General features: G+C 43.0%; 1 protein-coding gene across 3 annotated transcripts; it reads right to left on the minus strand.

The window, feature by feature from the left end:
- Positions 1–8,915: 8,915 nt before the first annotated feature.
- Positions 8,916–20,221, minus strand: LOC119355768 (uncharacterized protein At4g17910-like). 3 transcript variants are annotated; one of them, XM_037622637.1, is made up of 17 exons: positions 19,831–20,221; positions 19,669–19,732; positions 19,539–19,572; positions 18,937–19,067; positions 18,667–18,740; positions 18,465–18,540; positions 18,267–18,356; positions 16,283–16,356; positions 15,237–15,324; positions 14,755–14,881; positions 14,554–14,658; positions 13,829–13,952; positions 13,692–13,743; positions 13,185–13,229; positions 12,294–12,392; positions 11,939–12,016; positions 8,916–9,291 (listed from the first exon to the last, which is right to left on the minus strand). In XM_037622637.1, the coding sequence occupies exons 1-17, from the start codon at positions 19,881–19,883 to the stop codon at positions 9,121–9,123; spliced, it is 1,485 nt and encodes a 494-aa protein (XP_037478534.1). In that variant the 5' UTR covers positions 19,884–20,221; the 3' UTR covers positions 8,916–9,120. The 3 variants fall into 3 exon arrangements, with proteins under 3 accessions (XP_037478534.1, XP_037478536.1, XP_037478535.1); XM_037622639.1 differs by having other exon boundaries at positions 9,143–9,278; positions 19,831–20,220; XM_037622638.1 differs by lacking the exon at positions 8,916–9,291 and having other exon boundaries at positions 11,259–12,016; positions 19,831–20,219.
- Between the last annotated feature and the right edge of the window lie 342 nt (positions 20,222–20,563).

The following is a 20,563-nucleotide window of genomic DNA, read 5'->3' on the forward strand; positions in this document are numbered from 1 at the left end:
CTTGATGGTTTGAAACTCTGCAATCTGTTCCCATTAAATAAAACTGAAAAACATACTGTGCTCACCATGTTCATTATAACCGAGATCCAATGATGATCAAAAGCCAGTTTCTCCACTATTGCCTGGAGGTAGGCCCACTCAACCCTGTCATAGGCTTTCATCACATCGAGCTTGAGAGCACATGATCTATGTTTCTGTGCCTTATTCCTCTTCATGAAATGTAAACATTCATAGGCTGATATAATATTGTCAGTTATCAAACGCCCGTGAATAAAAGCAGATTGCTCTTCAGAAATTATGTCAGGCAATATCTCCCTCAAACGATTTGCCAGGACTTTTGAGGCAATCTTATATAGCACATTACATAAACTTATAGGCCAGAATTGAGACAAATTTAACGGAGTTTGTACCTTGGGAATTAATACCAGGAGTGTGTCATTGATAGCCTCTGCAGATTCCATACACTCGACAATACGGAGAACAACCCTAGTCACCTCCTCTCCACATGTATCCCAATGGTGCTGAAAATACTTTGCAGGGAATCCATCTGGGCCTGGCGATTTGAGGGGGTACATATGAAAAACTGCCTTCTTTACCTCTTCCTCTGTATAAGGTTTGGTGAGAGAGTCATTCATAGCTTGTGTGATTTTGCAAGGTACCGCATCTAGTACTCCTTCCAGGTTCTGCACACCTTCTGAGTTGAACAAATTTTGATAAAACTCCGATGTCATGGTTTCCAACTCCTCCTGATCAGAGACTTCGTGTCCCTCAGCAGCCATCAACTTTTTAATTTTGTTACGCCTCCTTCTCACACTTTCTCTCTGATGATAAAAATGTGTGTTGCGGTCCCCTTCAGAGAGCCACTGGATGCGGGAGCGCTGTCTCCACATTGTTTCCTCCCTATGATAAAGTTCAACCAAGTTTTCTATGATTTTTAGCTCTAAATGATCCGGACCCAGCCTCCCTGTTCTCCTTCTTAGACTTTCCAGATGTCCTTTCATCTCTTGAATTTTGCTTCGTACGCTACCAAAGGTCTCTTTCTCCCATCTACTCAGATCAGTAGTTAATAGGGACAATTTTTGCTTTACATCACTGACCGATGTTGCCTGAGGGGCTGCATACCAAGCATCGGTCACTACCTTACAGAGATCAGAATGACGTTCCCACATAGCTTCATAGCGATACTGCTTCGGTAATCTCCCTTGAGTCGTCGTGTTCAATTTCAGGAGTATGGGTGAGTGGTCTGAGCAAGCACATGTGAGATGATCAACAACTGCATCTGGGAATAGAAGCTCCCAAGATGGGTCTGCCGGTGCTCGATCAAGGCACACACGGGTATAGGAACCCCCCACCACTTTTTTCTCAAAGGTCCAGATGTTTCCATTATATCCTAAATCTTTCAAACAACATACGTCAATTGCATCTCTGAATGCATCGATTTGGGCTTGACTTCTGTTACCAATTCCGTCATACTCGCTAAGGAGCAACACTTCATTGTAATCACCCAAAGTGACCCACGGCAAAGCTGAGTGTGCTGCCAAGTCTTTCAAAGTTGTCCATGTTTTGTGCCTTTTTGCTACTTGTGCCTCACCATAGACCAAAGTCATACGCCATTCACTATGCTCCAACCCTTCTACTCTTGCATCAATGTGATAACGGGAGTAGCTTAGAACCTCAACTTTTATTTCTTTATTCCAAAAAATTACAAGTCCGCCGCTCCGGCCGGAATTACCTACAGCAAAACTACATCCATAACCAATCGCCGGTGCTAGGTCTTGAGCAGCTGATTTGCTTATCTGAGTTTCTACTATGCCTAACACCGAAGGGGCAAATTTCTTCACGAAATCGCGAAGTTCCCGGACTGTCACGGCATTGCCCGCTCCACGACAGTTCCACGCCATTAGACTCATTGATCGCGGCGAACTCCCCCATTGGAGCTCGCCAAAATGCCCTTTCCATTCTTCACACTGTCCACCTGCTGCTCAAGTGATTTCCTGATCCTTTTGTTCATTTTACGTGGTGATACATAGACTGGGGGTAGAGGGGGAACCCCTATCAGACCCCCGTCTTCCTTCTCATATGTGCTCACCACATTTGCAAAACCGTCAACTTCTGCGTGTGCAAAAGCGCCCGATTTAGAGTGTGTTTGGTTGGAGTCCATGCCGTTGCAAGCCTGACCTGGGATGTGCCTGGTTCCTGCCTGGCTGTCGTTTGGTAGGTACCCTGGTAGAAAAGAGTAGTGCGTGGCCCGATTAAAAAAGTCTAATAAAATAATATTTCCCAACCCAGGCAGTGTGATCAGCCTGGCCCAAGCTTCCCGTTTTCCATGCCTGGCTGTGTGCCTGAAGCTAATCAAGGGACGTTGGCAGCATTAGGAATATTTTATAACCACTAAAGGACAAAGCAACAGGCGAGGAGGGGAACCAAACAAGTACGCGCCAGGTTAGCCTGGCCAGGCGAAAAACGTCTACCATCTCAGGCTTCGTCCAGGCAATGATTTTTTCCAGGCACATTGTCCAGGCCTCCAACCAAACTAGCCCTTAGTTATTCCCGCAATCGGGCACGTACCCCCCTCTCCTCAATCGCGTCGCCCTGGGCCGGCCCACCTTCGCTTTTCTTCTTCTGTTTCTCACGCAAAAAATTCGCGGCAGACAAGGTATCGAACCTGCGACCTCCTCATCAAGGAAAACGTTTGTTTTAAGCCGACTGATAACAACGAAACTTAAACCGTCACACTCGCTTGACACGTGTCCCTTGTGGCGCCCGCCCACCGCCCCACCTCCTAGCGTTATCTTCAGGCCATCCACACGTTTCCTCCAGCCTCATTCCTTTTTGGACGCCATAGCCACCATCCCCGCAAGCTCGCCATGGCCCATCTCTACTACTTTGATCCCGCATCTCCTTGGTTCATCCCTGCCTGCTCCGTCTCCCTGGTTCATCCCGCCATGGCCGCACCTCTCCTGCTTCACACCTCGCCATCTCCTTGCTTCATCCCCGCCCGATTCTGCTTCATCCCGTCATGGCCGCACATGCTGATTTTTTCTCATGGTGTGGGCGGTGATGCGAGGGGTCCGGCGAGGTGCTGCAGTCGTTGATGGTGTCTCAAGGCGGAGCCTCTCGCCGCACTTGCTGCAATAGGGAGGCCGAGGAGGAGGTGCAAAACATCAACAAGCTCAACCGCTCGACGATGCGGGGCTGCAACAGCCGGTGAAGCAGAGGGGGCTCGCCGGTGTTGCGATGAAGCATCGTCGGGGGGCCGCCGGAGCTGCAGTGAAGCACGCGGGGTCGTTGAAGCGTCGCCGGAGCTGCAGTGAAGCGTCACCGGAGCTGCAATGAAGCGTCGTCGGAGTTGTATTAAAGCGCCGGAGGGCCGTTGAAGCTTCGCCGGCGTTGCAATCAAGCGCCGACGGAGCTGCAATGGAGCGATGGCGGGCGCCGGCGGTGTTGCGCAGGGCTGCCATGGGGAGCTTCTGTGTGGTCCTGCTGCCATGGAGGAGCTGCCTCATCCTGCGGCTGTGAGCGTCTAGATCGGACGGCTCTAGGGGCGGTTTAATTCTGCTAAACATCATCCGGATGATTTGTAGCAGTGGCCCCTCATCAAACATAAGTTGCGCTAACCATCCCACCACTAACACCTGATTCGTTCAGTTTGTCTCAAAAACAAAACCTGATTCGTTCAGTTCTGCACTTTTACTTCTTTTCTTCTTCGTACTTTTTTATTATTTTTTCGTATTTCTTTTTTTATTGGAACGATTTTGTTTGTTTTTCTTTTTTTAAATTGAAATACTTTTTTCAAAATGGATGAACTTTTTCCAGCATTTAATGAACTTTTTCAACTCCTTTTCAAAATCAATGAATTTTTGCGTATTTTTTGAACATTTTTGAAAAAACGGATTTTTTTCTAAAATGATGAACTTTTTTGTGAATCAATGATTTTTTTCAAAATTACTGATTTTTTCCAATTTTTGTGAACTTTTTTTAAAATTGGTGAACTGTTTTGAAATTAGGTGAATTTTTTTTCAAAATTGATGATTTTTTTCAAATTTTGTGAACTTTTTCGAAAATTATTGAACTGTTTTGAAATTCGATGAACTTTTTTTGATAATTGATGATTTTTTTAATATCGATGAAATTTTTTTAGATTTTTCGAACATTTTATAAAATAGATGAACTTTTTCAATTTACATACACTTTTTGAATTCGTGAACTTTTTTGAATACATGAACATTTTTCTAATTCGTGACTATTTTTTAAATATGGCAAGTTTCAGATTTTGTTCACATTTTTTCAAAATAAATAACGTTTTTTGTAAAATGTTTTCAAATAAATCAAAAACCTACGTGACAATGTACTTGAAATAAATAGCGTGTCAATAGTATTCTGTTGTTACACCGTGTCGCGCTAGATTAGTTCGAAAAGAGCCACTTGCTCTAGTGGTTAGCTAACCATGGACGTGAGGTAAGAGGTACGGGTCCGATTCCGCACCAGGACGACATTTGGCGGTCATTTTTTCGTGCTATATATATAGATTGCAACGTTGTGTATTCGTGGGCCGGCCCACCAGGTTGCTTCAGTGAGCGCCGTCACGTCAAGCGGCGCTGAAGGCGCCGAGTAGGCGCTCTCTCTTTGCGTGCGCTCTTTTTTCGTGGTAGCCGTTAGCCGGTTAGGCCCAAAGCCCAGCCGATTCTGAAAGAATCGCCAAAAAAAACTGGCCCTTAGTAAGGCTCGCACAAGACCCATCCATGGCTTTTTCCCCTTTTTCTAGGTTAATTGAGCATATGAGTTTTTTTTTCAACCGTGCTCTCACCCCTTTTCATTAAAGCACAAGAAAGTTGTCCAATTAATTAGCAAAAATCAGGTGCAAACCTTACAACCTTGGCCCCAACAAGCCAGGCCCAGCATAGACCCGAACAAGCCAAACTAGATACAAAGTGCAAGCTCCAACCCTCAATGTTGCTCATCAGCGTCATTGCCATCATCATCAAGTGCCCTCGACTCACCGACTCTTGCTCCACGTCTTAGCGCCACCGACATGTAAAAGAAAAACATCATTGTATCAAACCAAACGAGACAACCCAAACAAACACATCCTAAACATTGCCAACCGTCGGCAACTCTGACTTCATCCACCACAGAGTCTTAGAGAAACATTATACCTTTACGCCGTCCAGCATGTGTCATCGCTGACACTTGTCGTGCAACTACGACTTAGCGCCAACACGTTGTCACCACCTCCCTCCCCCACTCTCTTAGCTGCCACCACACAGAGATGGCGGTGGTGTTGGGTGGCATGTTAGCCATTTTGTCTCGTCAAAGTTGTATCACACGTGGGAGATTTTTTTTACCCTAAAGGCAAGTCCAACAGTTCAAACAGTTTAAATGTATATGCAACAGTTGGGAAGAAAGACAACAAAGGCTAAGGTGGGGTGGTCACCATAATAGAGAAGACATTTTTACGCGTGCTTCGAGTATCACCTTTGTTGGTCTTATGGACCGAGAAATCCTTGAAACATGTCGAGAAGGACTACCGCTAGCATATGATCTAATGGCAGCAAGGCAAAAATTGCTTTGTGAAGGAGTGATCAAGGCTATTCAGCAAGGATGTCAGATCTCAGATGACGTGTGTAGCAAACGAGTCCGCCTTCAGGCTTTGTCGTGGTTTTAATTCGAACCACACCACTTATTTTGAAACGAAGGGAACATATACGGATGTGTTTGGTAGGCTGCATTAGGTCCAGCCAGGCCTCATGGGAAGAAATTGGCCTGTTTAGTTGCCTGGGCTGCATCTGGTTTCTGACTTGCACGAACCTCAAAGCAGCTCTGGGCCTGACTCTGAAGGAACGGCTGAATCGGCCGTTTTTTGCGAGCCAGCCTGAGACAAGCCAGATCGAGTGCAAGTAGTGGGACCCGTTGCACGAGAGGATACAAGAGGGGTGCAAGCTACTGTACAGCATGTATGTGCTATCTTCTCCTGCCTCCTCTAATCCCCTTCTTCCTCCTCCCTTTCGATCTACACAATGATGCTTCGATTTGAGATAAGCTTTACACAAAAAAGATGCACATCTATCTTAAGGTTTCTAGTTTCATGGACCGTAAATGCTTAGTTTCGTGTTCATGTTTGGAGCTATTTTGGGTGAATTTCGTGTCAAATTCGTTGCGCATGTTTGACCTCTGCGGCGGCGGCGGCTCTTCTTCCGCCGTGGTGCCTCCGCCATGCCGAGGCCCTCCTCCTCTACCCTGTGGTGGATGGCCACCATGGCCTGCTCCCCGTCCTCGGTGTAGGCCGCCGCGTCGCTCGTGCTGCTCATGCTCTTGTTCCTGCTCCTACCCGTGGGCAGGGCCGGGGCGAGTGGGTCGTGGTCCAGCGCGCCTTCCTCGTGGTGGAGAAAGTCAGGGCCACGCGCGCCCACTCGCCGCACCTCCACATCTTCTGGCTTGGGACGGCGCTGCTCGCCGCCCTCTTCTCTGGCTCCGCTTTCGCGCGCTTCGTGGCAGGTGAGCCCATCCTTCCCGATGGCCCCATCATGTTCGTCGTGCTTGTCCTATTGCATCCTCCGCTATACTTCGCAATCAACGGCTCCAGCGGCCTCGGTGATTCGGCGTTCGTGTCCAACGAGGAGCGGGGCGGTGCGCCTGATCATGTCGTTGCGGCAACGTCGTACGAGACGGTGTCGTGGCTCTCATTGGCCACCTTCAGCTGGATCAACCCGCTCAACACAAAGGGCCATAGAGCGGCTCTCGGCGCCGAAGAAGTCCCGCCGGTGGCGCCATATGATATCGTCGAGGTCGCATTCACGTCCGACCACTAGGATGGCACACAGAGGGCCGAGTCGGACGGGTCGAGCAAGGGCGGGAAGCCGGCCGGCGGTGCTGGCGGCAAGTCAGTGGAGTGCAACGACCAGGCGTGTGCGGTTGGACAACGTGTTTAGTTTGACCGCGGCCTTCCGCCGTGTAACACTGTGTGTTATGTGTAGTTGTTAACTCTTAATCATGTCCATGCAACCAAACAAAGTGCACTAGTATGAGCACAACCAATACGAGCAACCAAACACGATGCATAGAGGCGATGCTACGATGTGGGGAGAGGAGATGCAGGCAACCAATCAACACGCAGATGTTGATTTTTTGCCTGCATATGCTCAACCAGACTCAACCAGGACAAAGTGTGTAAAAGGGCAAAAAATGATGCAGGTAACCATCCTACGTTGTTTCTTCATTAAAGAGGAATACTTGACTTTAAAAAAACTGTTCCACGGGTCAAAAAAAGTTGTTCCAAAAACTATAGCAACTTTTCCTTTTTGTTGGGGTTTTCCTTCTCTCGCTGACTTCACTACCACGTATCCTGTGCACCGGCTGAATTGGTGCTACAAATGCGCCGGCTGATTCTAGGCCACTTGATGGAGAACAGACGGACTGGATGTTTAGTATAAGGTGGCAGCTGGTACATTTCACACAATGGACCTTGTAAAATTATTCAACTGCGCACGCAGTCCTTCTATGATCCCATCGTCTTCTTCCCTTGGCTCTGCTCCCTTCTGAACCAGTACACCAACGATTTGCAAGCTAGGGTTAGCAATTTGCTCCGTCGCCTCTCTCCCCTCCCTCCACCCTTTGTTGGGCCACTTGACCTCCACCCTCTTGTGTCCTGTACCTAGTCCAGCTTCGTACAAGCACCAGCGCCCAGTGGCGGACCTAGAAATAAAATGGAGGATGTGCACACGTTAAGAAAACTGAAGTCTATTGCAATTAGCTTGCATGGGCATTAAAAATAAGCTAATTTTGACATGGTGAAAAAATATCTTCCAAAAATCTGGGTGTGCCATGGCACACCCCCTGGGTACGCCACTGCCAGCGCCCCTCCTCTCCCCTGAAACGGCCGCGCCACCGGCAAGCGCGTACATGTAGCGCCACCGTGCTGTAGGGGAAATGGGAGAGATTAGATGCTTTGTGATTTGTGAATGCCACATGTCATCCATTAGGACGGGTCTCACCTGATTTATATAAGACCTGGTCTCATATAATTTTTTTCCGTGTTGTAGGTCCGGGCAATGTCGACCCAGCCATCACAAATAAGCCGGCCATCTTCTCCAGCTTAAAGTATCCAGGGTATGATCTCCTATTCAATTATCTGGAGTGTTACTTTTCTTCCCATCTATCAATTCCCCCCAATTGCAGGAATGGACTATAAATCAATCAGGCAAAGAGCTGTGCTCCTTGTTCCCATACTTAATTCGTAAACAGTTTTCATATCTACATTTGTGCATAAATTTTATGACTTGTATGTGAAAAACGGTTATGAGCGAGTCAGCGTACATACCTAGAGTAGATTATATTTTGCTGTGTGTTCTTTTGATTCAATTTGTTGATTCTTAAATTGAAACTCCGCTTTGATGTCCAGTTTACCTTTCTGAAATCTGTACTAGTTCTTCTTATTCATGATTTTTTACTTGTTGCAATCCGCATTCTAACAATGCTTTAAAATCAACAATACTGATAGAGCGTACATCCCTAGAGTCATCTCACAAATTTTTTATATGCAAGCTAGTTCGAGGCCCCTGCGTCAGTGTTAATGATGTCCTAGAACACAACCAGAGGGAACCGTGCTGCGATTTCCCATCTTCGCTCATGTTTAATCTTCAAGCGATCCTACATGGCGACATTTATGTGGCTGTTGATTCAGCTTGTATTCTGGCTGACCTGTGGCTATTGTTTTTTTTTGTTCATCTGTTTCTGTACCACGTTTGATGCTTGCTCCTGTGCTCACATCCGAGAAAATCACACTTTCAAGTTTCATTTGAATAAAATGAAAGCAAGAGGTGTGCCCTTCTTTTTTCTAATGACAGCAAGTAAGAACATTTTTTTTTGTAATCAACACTCAGCAATGATTTTAGGAGTAAGAGCCATGATCAAGTACAAAATCTTAAGCAGTATCATTGACATGGTCTTTAGCATAAAGTTTATTCTTATCCAACCAGATAATTTTGTTGACCTTGCATCTTGAATATGTTTCTACAAAATACATGGTGTTCCTATTTTTCACGTACTGTCTGCATGTTCAGCTGCAAGCTCATCTTCAGAGGGAAAAAAGTTTGCTTTGTAGTTGCATCCACTTTGTCTTTTTCAGCCAGCCAGGATGTCGCCGTCAAATGACGATGGGAGCTGCATGGTGCTCAAGCTATTGCTTAAGTCAGGATATGTTGGCATCTGACATGTAATGTAGTATCTCTTGTAGTAAAGTGGTTGATAATAGAGCACAGTGGGCCTTCTGTTCAAGAATTCTGTACAACAAAGCTATCATTGTGAAATATATTACATCATATACATGTGCACAATGTTTGAATCCGACTGTCAGTGGTGTACAGAAATTGAAATATGATACTGTTAAATTTTCAGGACTTTGTACAGTGTGTATCCTGATTTGATTAATCTTCCTTGAGCCAATTGTAGCCTGGACGTAGCCACTTTGGTGCAACTTCTCCATGATTATGACACTTGATATGTAATTATTAACAGTCATACAAAGCGCCTCTTAATTCTATCATATAGGTAAGCAGATGAGAGCTGCTATACGTATGATCAAATTCGGTACGATCTTCGTACGACAAGACTCATCTGGTGTGGTGGGCCCAGACCTTGGGAAACGGGCCTGTCTCTTGTCGTATAAATCGTATGACATTTTGATCGTACGTGAGGCAGTTTCGTAAGCAGATTTGGGGATTATCATTCCTTTCCACAGAATAGCCAGATAGCAGATTTGTTGGTCAACAATAAGTTAAAGCATCTCTTGCAAAAAGAAAGAAAGAAACAGATTCGTTCGAGCAGGAGAGGGGATGAACAAAACTGGGTTTGGGATGTAGATTCGCTCGATTTAGTTAGACTTAAAGGTCTGTTCTGTAAAATATACCAGTACTGCATCATGTCCCTCTATTTTTAATCCAAGGGCTCATTTACATTGGAGCACCTGGTGCAGGAGTCGCTCGGGTGCACAGGATACGTTCTGTGAGTGCTGACCCCTCACTTTCTCGCCTCTCCCTCTACTGTTCTTACTCGGATTGACACCACATAAATACCCCATTTGGAACTCGGTTCTAACCTAAATTCTCACCGGAATCCGAAACACAAGAGAACACCAGACTTGCTACTTGGACACCACTAGTCAACGTGTACGTGCAATGTACATTAATTTGAAAGTATATTAAATGCATGCGGATATAAATAGGATATTATTTGCGTGTTATTATGTGATTAGTACTATTTTTGGCATGAAATTAACTGCACGCTAAATGTGTTGAGCACTCGACATTGAAGCAGTCTAGGTCATTGGATTGACATAATTCGATGACCGAGATTAATTGGATCTGTCTCTTTGGGTCTTTTTACATTTATATGATATATAAGTAAAACGCACGAATCCACAGTCAAATTGGATCGGTGATCGATTTCTAGGTTCCGTCGTAAACCTAATTGGTTACTTTCAATTACGAAAATCAATAGTTCAAACCGCACTAAAAGATAGGGCATTTCCTATTGATATAGAAACTTTTGTACCAGAAACAACAGTATCTGCAATTATAGCCCCTCTGGGATGTAAAATATATCTCTTCTCACCATCCCCATAGTGTATGAGACAAATGTATGCATTTCGATTAGGGTCATATTCTATGGTTACGATTCTACAGACACATCGAGAGAAAACACGACGTCTTTTCCTCCAAAATTCCTTTGCATTGCCCTGTTCCATAGGATCCTTGGTGGGCCATTCCTTTGTTTCAAACGGCACCGGCGGAATATGTTTTTCTGTAGGAATACGATTCTCCAAAATTCCTATTATCTTCCTCTGTTTCAACTTTCAAACGGGGTCTAAGAACGGAGACAAGTCGGGACTGCAGCACATACAACGCTACGACGCGTGAGATAGGGCTTCTGAACCACTTGGAACAAAGAGATATCCAGGCCGTTCGTAAAAAAGCCAATGCCAATATCTAGGCCCTGGACAGGCCCCCAACCTAGTCCTGATCAACAACCAATTTGCGGCTTATCTTGACTCAAGGCCATTTGGACCTCGAGTGAACAATAACACAGTAGGAAGTTTAGTGATGGGTTTGCTCAATTTGCAACAAAGTGGAACATTTAAGGATTATTCTCTTTATTACTTCCTCTGTACCATAATATATGTGGTTTTAGCAGCTCAAATTAAACTGCTAAAACGACATATATTATGGTACTGAGGGAGTAGATTGGATATCACGAGTACTGTGTGAATAAACAACACTCATCTTGATTCATATACCACCTACAATGGGTAGGGCTTTGGTAATTGACCACATACGAGCCCTTAGGGCTCGGTTTCAATACACAAACGTGTCTTCCTCAAAATCAAGATTAGATACTCCATACATACAAAGTACAGTACCGAAAATGCCTTTTGGAGCTCGGCCTCCATGGAGGCCGGTTTTTGAAAAACACCAAAATCATGAAAATTCATATTTTTACAATTCAAAAAAATCTGAAAAAAATTACAGATATACATGGAGGCATAACACACATGTGTGTAAATTTTTAGGACGAAATACGTTGAAATGAAGGCTGTGCAAAAAAGACAAATCTGAGGCCTTTTAACACATGTTACTATTCATCCTCAAAGTCCAGAAATTTGTCTTTTTTCTATAGGTCGCATTTCGAAGTATTTCATCTTGAATTTTTACACACACATGCATTCATCCGTGTATAGTTACATATTTATTTTCAGAATTTTTTGAAGTCAAAAAGTTTGAATTTTGAATTTTTCAAAAATAAAGGGCTCCATGGAGCTCGGTCACCAAAACGCCCTACTCGTACAGTACTAGATAGACAAAATCCATATTCACCAAAATTTTATCCTAACACCAGAAAAGTGAGCAAGACCAGTAAGCATGCACAAAGTAAAGGTGTATGCTACCAAAATCATGAAGGCAGCGAGGGGAGAGGCCGAAAGCGTGTCAACTGAGAGATTTACTAGACCAGTTAGGATATTTGCCTGCAAGAGCATGTAAATATCAGCTTCTTTACACTGACCGCTTAAAGAGGTACATGTCTGCTAAAATTTGACAATTCAATCCTATTAGTTGTACTCCCTCCGTTCGAAAATAGATGACTCAACTTTGTACTATAGATGACTCATCTTTGTACTAATTAGAACAAAGTTGAGTCATCTATTTTGGAACGGTAGTACAAAGTTGAGTCATCTATTTTGAAAGGGAGGGAGTACATCCCATTTTGGCATCAGCAATAAGAATAACGAGACATGATCTTACCACAAGGAATGCGCCAAGCATATTTTGATTGAATGCTTCCTCAAGAACCAAATTCTTGTCATGTGAAATGGACCCCGCTAGTGTGAGAATAGATATAACCTGTCATTATAATAGTAGCCATCATGAATAGTGAAGCCTGAGCATTTTTTAGCAATTTCATAACTGGTAACAATCCAATTGTAAGTATTAGCTGGCTCAATTGCTGTTAGACCCTTCAGGCAACACCACAACAGGTATATTGAGTTGCAGCTGGAGCCAAAGGGCTTGGTGGCTACCTCTAGCTTTAGGTCATTTGCTGATTTTCATTTAGTGTTCGTTCCTTTTAATTACACAGATGGTTCTGCCCCGCATAATGCATTGGCTTAATAAAACTCTTCTTCCAAATATATTTACATGGTAGTTCTGCATGATCTCAAAAAGAAAATGTAACTAGGTAGCATGCATTTGAAGATGAGAAGTGTGTGCATCTTGCCAGTTTTCCAGGCTCTAATATCAGATTCAGCATCGTTAAATATTAAAACCAGTTGGTTTCAAACCTCATTTTTCAGCTAGTGCACATTATTTCAGCTATGTTGCTCTGGTGCATATTATTTTCAGTTGAAATTTGAATGTTATCCTCATTTGAGAAGATAAACTATGCAAACTAACACTATCCTTGCCCTTTTAGGGCCCACAATTGGATAACTGAAGGTACTATCGTTTAAAGCACTCCCTCCGTCCGTCCCATAATATAAGATCTTATTACATCCAATTTGTGAGCAAATTAAATGTAATAAGATCTTATATTATGGGACAGAGGGAGTACATATTATTCTTGTCTTCTGGATGCCTTAATCTGGCAAATGAATGTATGCTATAAGTTTATAAAAGCGAGAAAGGAAATAACAATACCTGAAAATTCTGGCCAAACACAAGCATAACATAGGCGAAGTTGCACTGCAAAATGAAATGCTTGAATCATTTTACTGGATAAAAGATAAGTTGCTGGAGTTACTTTGACCCAATTTCGAGTGCAAAACTAGTTTGTAGTAACTGTAGCATTTCCTTTCACTAAAAAAACTTTAATTTGGGAAGGTAGTTTGCCCGCGTATCCGTTCATGTTGGAAGAATCGCATTGCATGAGTGGAAGGTTTACATTTCAGCAATGCAACAAATGTTCTTACTTCAGATTTACGTAGACCAAACCTAAATACTATGAAAATATATGTCATACTCTTACACTTAATCATCATGTTCAAACATAACATGTCCATTGAGATAATAAGAGCACAGTACTGTTTTCTATATACCATAAGTTGCTGCTACGTTGCATAGCTATCACCACAATTCTTCAAATATGAGTTTGCATTTTTAGTACCAGTGTAAATAAAACCAAGACGTAGTTAGTTAGTACCCTACCATTCGTCGAGAGACTCTTTCAACATAGCTGTCAAGAATGATTGCCAAAATCCTATGAACATGCCATCAGAGAAAATGTTAGCCAAGGAATATTAGAACTCTTATTCATAGGTGTTCATGTTATCATTGTTTCGTACCAAAATGATGCTGCGAGAACCCATACTTTTACCACTTGAGTGCTCCTAATCTTTCCTTTTGAACTAAGGTCATGAAACAAAAAGTAACCCAGAGATACACCAATCAGGTACATACCCCAGTATCCTGTGGAAGGAGTTCATTAGATCGCATAATGTGGTGCATGGAAAACTATGATACTGAATATTCAGATATAAAAGTGACCTAATAAGTAACAGAACAGATAATCGCCATATTAAAGTTTAGCAAAACAAAAAAGAATGATACAAAGAGAGCGAACTATTCCTGGGGTGGAGTTATGGGTACATGACTCCACCCAGCAGGGTTCAAATTTTAGTGCTCACATTTACACACATGTGCTCAATTTAGTGATATTTGTGGATTTATCCCGCTTTTTCTAATGTAAATAGCACATATGCTCGCGTGGGTGTGCGCGTGGGTGAATAAGTATTACACATGTTTGTTCACTAAGCTTTCTGTACAAATCTGGACCAGCAATGTTATTTTGTCAAACAAACAAAAACCAAGCTTGGAAGGCTCTACGCCTCTATGTTCCTCGGCATCTTATGCAAATAAATGACAAAGAAATCATTGCACGTAAATATTTTTACCAAATATGCTATACACGCAAACAAAAAACAAGCTTGGAAGGCTCTACGCCTCTATGTTCCTCGGCATCTTATGGAAAGAAATGACAAAGAAATCATTGCACATAAATATTTTTTACCAAATATGCTATACACGCCTTCCTTATTCTGGCCAATGATATCACCACTTCTCTCATCAGATGTGAGATACTTATTCAACCCAAAATTTAGCCATACCTGGTATCCTGTAAAAATAAATAAGAGCAATTTATCAACTGAAAAGGAGAATTGTAGCACCTCTAAGCCCTTCTAACGGAACTTAAAACTAGAAACGTTAGTACCTGCAAGAACAAGCATACCAACTGTCCCGCAATATTTAGGATGAATCCTGATAATGGATGTAAGGATAGAAACTGCTGCAAGGGTGAAAAAGAAGTTCCAATGGACACCATATTCTCCTACATGTACCTACAAGGTAACAAAAGGAACATAGCTCTTCAGAAAAGACAGCATTCTAATACGGAAAAAATTGAGTAAATAACCTTTGATTATGCATTGTAAACTTAAATCTAATCAACTCCACTTTCACTACTACTACCTCCGTGCCCAAATATAAGACGTTTTGGTAGGCTAGTAACTATTATACGTATTTAATTCTGCTTAATACGGGTTTCAGTATCTAGAAATGAAGGAAGTGAGAATACGAAAATAGACAGGGACAGGTAAACACAACAAAAAGGTTAGCAAGTCTGCAGAAATGGCATTACATGATAAATTCTGGCGGATGCGTAATTTAAGTAATTGGCACAAAGAAGAAAAGTACCTGATAATCAACACCTGATGTAGAGATAAGACGAGCAAAGCCAAGAAATACTAGAGGACTTATGGACTTCAGTGCTGCCTTCCATCTCCTAAAAAACAGAAGGTGCACTATGAGATAGAATACTTATGCTGTTGAATAGTGCCTATTGGCAGATCTAACGGTCAGAAAGTACAGTTATCTTCTAAAAAAAATCAAAATTGAAACAATGATTCTGCCAAAGTAACTGTGCATTTTTGTGATGATACTGGACAAAACACGGGATAATTTGTCGGTATGTTCATACAGTAATTTTTCATCTATATGAGAAATAATACCAAGTCAGAAAGCTACTTGGAGAACAACCTAACAAGAAGCGATTAACACAGAAATACCACCTACATGCAAATAGAAAAGATGCAGGACAGATCTTATTTGAAAGAAGAGATGGACCGGTCATTTTATCTTGAATGCTACTAATGATTATAATTTTCTTCGTTTATCAATGAACTAACAAAGCTAAGATTTGCATGCAGAATTGTAATACTTTGTACCTCAATTTAAAAAGGACAAAAAAAACTCAGCACACCATAATGTAAGTGGTGAAGTTGAAACTTCTAGGTTCCTACAAGCTCCTATGTCCAGTACAAACAGTCAACATAAATAAACATTAGTTCTTTAGAGTATCTACAGAAACAACTTATGCAGTGAGAACATTTTGACATAAAGCCCGACGGACGACAGTATCTAACACTATGACTATTGACTAATAAGTATTATCATAGAAAAAGTAGGATTAACTTTGCAGAACAGGAATCTAGTTTTTCACACAGAGTTTGCCTTTTAGTTTCAGTATTCACGTGAGTTACTTCCGACTTAACTACTCCCTCCGTCCCAAAATAAGTGTCTTAACCTTAGTACAATTTTGTACTAACGTTAGTACAAAGTTGAGACACTTATTTTGGGACGGAGGGATGAGAATCCTTAGCATCATGTTGGATCCATATATATATATTCATTAAGCCCTAAAAGATTTTCTTTAAGACAAATGAGATCATTTAAGCACTTACAATGAGGTTATGTTTCGTGCTTGTCTAGACACTAGTGCATTAGCCACTACAAAAGACCCTACTCCGAGATCCATCTGTTATGTTGGAAGACAGGTCAGATTTCTGATCTTTCAGAAATAATGGCAAACATGATCCAAATTACACGAAGGGAAGCACGGGTCGAGAACCTGACATTAACAACTATAATAAATAATAGATTGATGACGAAAAAATGGAAGCAAGGCATATTTGTAAACAAGAAACTTGTGTCAATTCCAGAAGAACAAAAAATAAGCAATGATGAACAGTAGTTGATGACCTAATCATACAGGGGAAAGGCATAAAAACTGGACAACCAACAAAGATGACAACAGATGACTATTAAGTGCGGTGGACATCAGTAAATTGCATTCGACCTGCAGGTCAGCAACCTAGACCAGGGTAGTGATACTGCCGCAGGAGATTATCACGTGTTTAGCAAGGGCTTGCAGCAACAGGTAAAGAAGGTTTGAATTTTCCAGTAAAGTTAAGGATTGTGGCCTTCATCAAGTATGGTTTAGACATGATGAAGCACCAGATTTCGGGAGTTACAAGGTTGCAAGTCAATCTACGACGGCTGTTGTCAATCGGTATTGAGTTACATAATATAATCCAGCTCCACATCAGATAGAGTCAGGTTCACAGTGCTGAACATATACAACCATGGCAATGACACCGGAGCAAGAAGCAGTTGTAGAGGTGTTGCAAGAAGCCGACACAGTCAAGCACAGCGGAGGAGGCAAGCACAAGAGGAGGAACGGCAGCGCATACAGGGGTAACAGCATCAAAGGTGCAACTAGAAGCAGCAGTAGCAGAGCAGATAGATATGATGATGCTAGGAGACGCAGAAGGCATACAAATGGCGGCAGAGAAAACTGTAGTGACGTTGTTGAGCCCAGCTGGAAGAATCCAGACCATGCATGTGTGGAGATTGACTCAAACAATCCGGTTCTATGTGTGTGCACACAAACACGAAACAAGAGTTTGGCGTGTGCAATATTTGCAAGCTACAGTTCTGATCGTAAAACAGACTCCGAAAATATGCTGCAGGCATGAAGTCAGCGGCGGCAGCGGTGGCACTGCTGAGCTCACCCGGTGGAGTTTCGTAGCACAGGTTTGAAATGCATGAGATTGCATTGTGTTGATCCAATGTATGAGATTATGAGCATAGACCAGCCAAGCAAAGATATACGTGAGCAGCGATTTGCATGGAAGCCAGCAGATCAATTAGGGCATGAAGAGTCCGGGCCAGGAGATGAACAAGGAATGTTTAAACTGCAACAAAACCATGAGGATCACAGGGCCAGCTTTGTATTGATTACTAGCTCAACAATTTCTTGGACTGGCACACCTCTGTGCCCTGAGTTTACTTCCATGTGCACAGCAGGATGGGCAGCGATACAGTGCGCTGAAGGAGAAGCGGTGGCTGTGAAGCAGCAGGGGGCATTACCGGTAACACAACCCACACCAGCCCCTAATGTGCACATACGTCTCTACTTGATGCACCAGAGGGAGTGGCGGTGCCAGCAACAAAAGGCTGTGGGTTCAAATGCACTAATCTCTCTAAAATCTTCTAATTTTTTTGCACAAATATGAGTAGAAGTAGGCTTGCAATCAAAAAACCTGTGGGGTCAGCTGACCCCACAGGTTACACATGGAATCGCCACTGCTCCAGAGGAGTCCATGACTGACAAATGGATTTCATTTAACCAATCTAATGAAGCTGTTAATCCTTTGCAATCCAAATAATATGCACAATTTGCAGTTGTTGCCATTTTCTGCACAACTAGTTCATGATTTTGTGCAATTCTTAATGATGACGATTATAAAACTAGGCCATCATGGGGTCTACACACCATGTAAACAACCTTTGGCTATTTAATTAGCCTTCATGACGAAAATAAGGTAGAAGAACCTGTAAAAACAAAAGATAAACTAAAGAAAATGCCTGGACGAATTAACTTACAATGCCACTACCATATGTTTCAGCCTTTGCATACCGTCTAGGAAAGATTTTGAAATCCACTGCCAATATGGACACGCATGTCACTAAAACCTACAAAGAGCACAATCACCATTAATACTGCAATAGTACTGCTCCATTTCTAGTGCTGGTGAAGGAGCGATAATGTGTTACTTATATAATCAATAAACTTGTGCATACCACTGACACTCGGTAAGAAGATATGTCTGCCCTAAGAGAAGGCAGATGCTGTTGAGCCTTGAGATGAGACTGAGACCTGAAAGTGCAGTGTCATATAACTCCAGATCACCATGGGTGGTGTTTCACGAAAAGAGATCAGAAGGGAATTAGAGCAGCAAAAACAAGATCACAAAAATTGGAGTAAGAACTAAATACCAAATACCTTTTAAACAAGATGTAGATAGATATCACAGCTACAAGAGAAATTGCACAAATATAAGCCCATTCAGCTAAGATCTGCAACAAACCAAAGGAATAACCACAGATTCACTTATGAGCTAAAAAAATGTTAAAGCTCATCCAAAGATTGGTAGATGACAACTGAATAGTTCAGTACTTCAGTATAAGTGTGTGCTTTGCACGTTCCCTGATTTATGCTGTTTAACAATTTCATCATGTAAACATATTAAAATGCAATGAAGAGGGTACTTGCCGTGAAAATCAGAAGTATAGGCAATACAACAGTGAGAAAATCTATAACCAACGCTGAAAAGTAATACACTCCATCTTTATGACCAGCAAGAGCATCATCATTTTTCTTCACTGAATCCCTCCTAATATTATCTATAATAAGATAAAAACAAGGAAGTAGAATCTCTGTCAGATTTGCTCCATGAATGAAAATAAAGAAGTTTTTATTATTGATAACAATGACTACATCAGGGTAAAAAAACATGGAAAATTTGAGAAGGATGCCATGACATAGCTAGCATCAGATTGGACAACACAGTTTAAAGTAGAGGACATGCTAGCTGCCCACGGTCAAGTAAAATTTATCAATATAGATGCTGGGACATGAAAAAGATTGGGCCGGATCGTTGAATATCAGAAAATACCTTGTTAAAAAATATCAAAAAATGCACATTTATGATCAGAACGCTAAATGTGCAAAACTGTAGCATACTGGCAACTGAATTCCACTTTCCAGTCATAACACCTATCTCACTTGAACATTTGTTGCAAAACAAATATTCTACACTTACACGAAAAGGTATAAATGGTTATGAAAAATTACAGTATCTGTAACCAACTGACCTCTGCTGCTCCATTTCCTTAAAACCACCACTGCCTGTGAACCAAAAAAAAAAATCAGACGACAACCCTGACGTGCATATATAGATACAGAAAATATTGGGAATCTAAGGGAGAGAAACTAATCAGTCACCGGCACGATAGTGGAGAGCGCCGCGATCTCCAGCAGGGACGACCCCGTCAGGTTGCTCACGAATCTGCATCATGAAGGAGGAGAGTACCTAGAAGTTAGCAGAGCAGTACGGACGAGAATAAAGTGGTGGCAAACGCAGGTAGGTTTGGACTTTGCACTCACTGCTCCTTAAGAAGCTTGTTCGGGTTCAGGGGCTTGTCGAGGAGGCCCTCCATTGTTGGACTGCGAGAGGTGGTTCCAATGTTTTCGAGTCGATGAGTCGACGAGCCGCTCAGGGGGGGCGACTCTAGACTAGTCTAGACTCATGGTCGATGAGTCTGACGTGAGTTAAGCAGCAGCAAGGGGAGGAGCACACCAGCAGCCACACCAACCAGGGGAGGAGGGGAGGAGCACAACAGCAGGAGCAGCAACCAGGGGAGGGGAGGGGAGGGGAGGAGAACAACAGTAGCAGGGGAGGAGGGGAGGATCACACCATAGGAGGGTAGGCGCAGAACAGCAGCAGGGGCAACCAGGGGTGGCGGCTGGAGACGGTTGGATCGGGGGGAGGTGGGGGATGATCGATCTAGGTTTCCAGGGGAGATGGGCCGGCCCATATACTGTAAACAAAACATATAACAGTTGGGCTCCATTTAAGTGAGTCGCTCCCCCTCAAAAAGAAAAGTGAGTCACTCGACCCAGAAAGAGCCACTAGTCGTGACTAGTCGCTCGACTCATGCCAGGAGTCTAGTCTGAGTCGAACCTGGAGCAGCGACTCATCGACTAGTCGCGACTAGTTGAACGACTCAAAAATAGAGGATGGTTCAATTGCTGCGGGGCCCCCTTTGCGTGCAGGAGAGAGGTTGGTGGCCGCAGGTAGTGGCAGCGGCTAGAAGGCCGCTGGAGGACGGTTGGAAGC

Source organism: Triticum dicoccoides, chromosome 2A, assembly GCF_002162155.2.
Source record: "Triticum dicoccoides isolate Atlit2015 ecotype Zavitan chromosome 2A, WEW_v2.0, whole genome shotgun sequence".
NCBI classification, from domain to species: domain Eukaryota; kingdom Viridiplantae; phylum Streptophyta; class Magnoliopsida; order Poales; family Poaceae; genus Triticum; species Triticum dicoccoides.